Raw genomic sequence first — 1,614 nt, forward strand, 5'->3', positions numbered from 1 at the left:
CGAAAAAAAGTGTCGTTCAGGAACCGGTATCGAAGTCAAGGTATCAGTATCGAAAAATCGCGACCGATACCCAGCCCTAGTAACAAGCGGCGCTCATCTATCCGCTCACCTGGATGGTTTTGGTGATCTTCAAAAACGCCGCGCTCTGATTGGACGTCGTCGGGACGCTCCTCTTCAAGCTCAACCTATCGCGCGCATCCACTACCGTCGTGATCCCGCCCCCCGGCTGCAGGGCCACGCCCATCCTGGCGCTCTGGGGCCGGGGCCCGGCGGAGACGGGGCCGGTGTTGTGGATCTGGACGTGAGGGATTCCCATGGGTTTGACGGGCGTGGCGCTCGGAGGCGGAGCCTGCTGCTGCTTGCGTGAGTTTAGCAGCTGCCGCGCGTCCTGTACGGCTCCAGCTCCGCCCCCTCGCCCCCGGATCCGGAACCGAGCGTCCTTCTGCCCCAGCTTCTCTCGCGCATCCTTCACCTGAAACGCTGCACGGACAGAGCGATGAACAACGAGACAGAGCCCAGAGTAAACCCGAGCTAGGGCGCTTACCTGCTGTAGCTCCGCCCACTCCCAGCCGCTGTCTGACGTCACCGCTGCCAATCATCTGACGGGCATCGAAAGCCCCGCCCACTGGCCCCGCCCCTCTGCCATATATGGGCCTGTGGGAGGGACAACAGCGGAGTTACACAAAGACCAACAGAACTGGTATAGATGCATACATACCCACACTATACACGGTGAAAAACGGCATTGTACATTACATGTGTATATATATATATATTTACAGTGCAAGCATCGAAATCAAAAGCACTGGTATTCTCTCGGATATCGGTCGATACATCGATCAGTCACTGAGGGCACTCGCGTGCTAATAACAAACGCGCTCTAGTTTGTGTGGATAAGGTGAAAGGTAGGCAGGAATTAAAGGAATGTAATGTACGAGGTTTGTTTGTTAAAGCGACCAGAAACGCGCAGGACGCCACGAATCACGCGCGTCAGCCAATGAGAAGGCTCAAACGGCCGTATTAACCAATCAGCGGCGAGAGGAGGCGGGACATCGCGCTCAGCACCAGGAGCTACACGACTGTGTGTATAACGACAGAATAACGCTACAACGCCCCGGCGGTTTAAATGAACGCCGTTCGAAGAATCTGAACAGATGTACCTCTTGCTGACTCCTCTAGCGTTAAAACTGCGTCGACGAATCACCTCGTCCAGAGAGAGATCCGCCATATCTGCGCTTGTGTGGATTCTGTGCGGAGCGCAGCACGCACGCGTTACGTACATGCATGTGGGCGGGGCTAAGCGCTGCGTGACGGAAAGCGGAAAGGGTCGAAATACACGCGGAGCACGAGAAAACGCGAGAGCCGTGTATCATCTAGAGGAGGTGCTCTTATTGCTCCACAGCAGACTCTAAGTGCTCTGGACTGCATTCTTAATATGTCTCCTCCAAGTTAACTTCTCATCAAAGATGAATCCAAGATATTTGAACTCTGTCACTCTTTCTAACAATTGCTTTGTCTCCGTGAAACCCTTGCATCGAGTCTTTGATGCTGAACGCTTCTGACCACCTCCATCTGCTGATTCCTGTATTCCTCTAACTACACTTCCTACATCAG

General features: G+C 54.2%; 1 protein-coding gene across 1 annotated transcript; it reads right to left on the reverse strand.

Moving 5' to 3' along the window:
* Nucleotides 1-78: 78 nt before the first annotated feature.
* On the reverse strand, nt 79-1,391 carry LOC107580331 (polymerase delta-interacting protein 3-like). Its single transcript, XM_016266052.1, has 3 exons — nt 1,161-1,391; nt 545-654; nt 79-480 (listed from the first exon to the last, which is right to left on the reverse strand). The coding sequence occupies exons 1-3, from the start codon at nt 1,280-1,282 to the stop codon at nt 98-100; spliced, it is 615 nt and encodes a 204-aa protein (XP_016121538.1). The 5' UTR covers nt 1,283-1,391; the 3' UTR covers nt 79-97.
* Between the last annotated feature and the right edge of the window lie 223 nt (nt 1,392-1,614).

The sequence above is a fragment of the Sinocyclocheilus grahami genome, unplaced genomic scaffold (genome assembly GCF_001515645.1).
Source record: "Sinocyclocheilus grahami isolate Dianchi unplaced genomic scaffold, SAMN03320097.WGS_v1.1 scaffold31266.1, whole genome shotgun sequence".
Classification (NCBI taxonomy): Eukaryota; Metazoa; Chordata; class Actinopteri; order Cypriniformes; family Cyprinidae; genus Sinocyclocheilus; species Sinocyclocheilus grahami.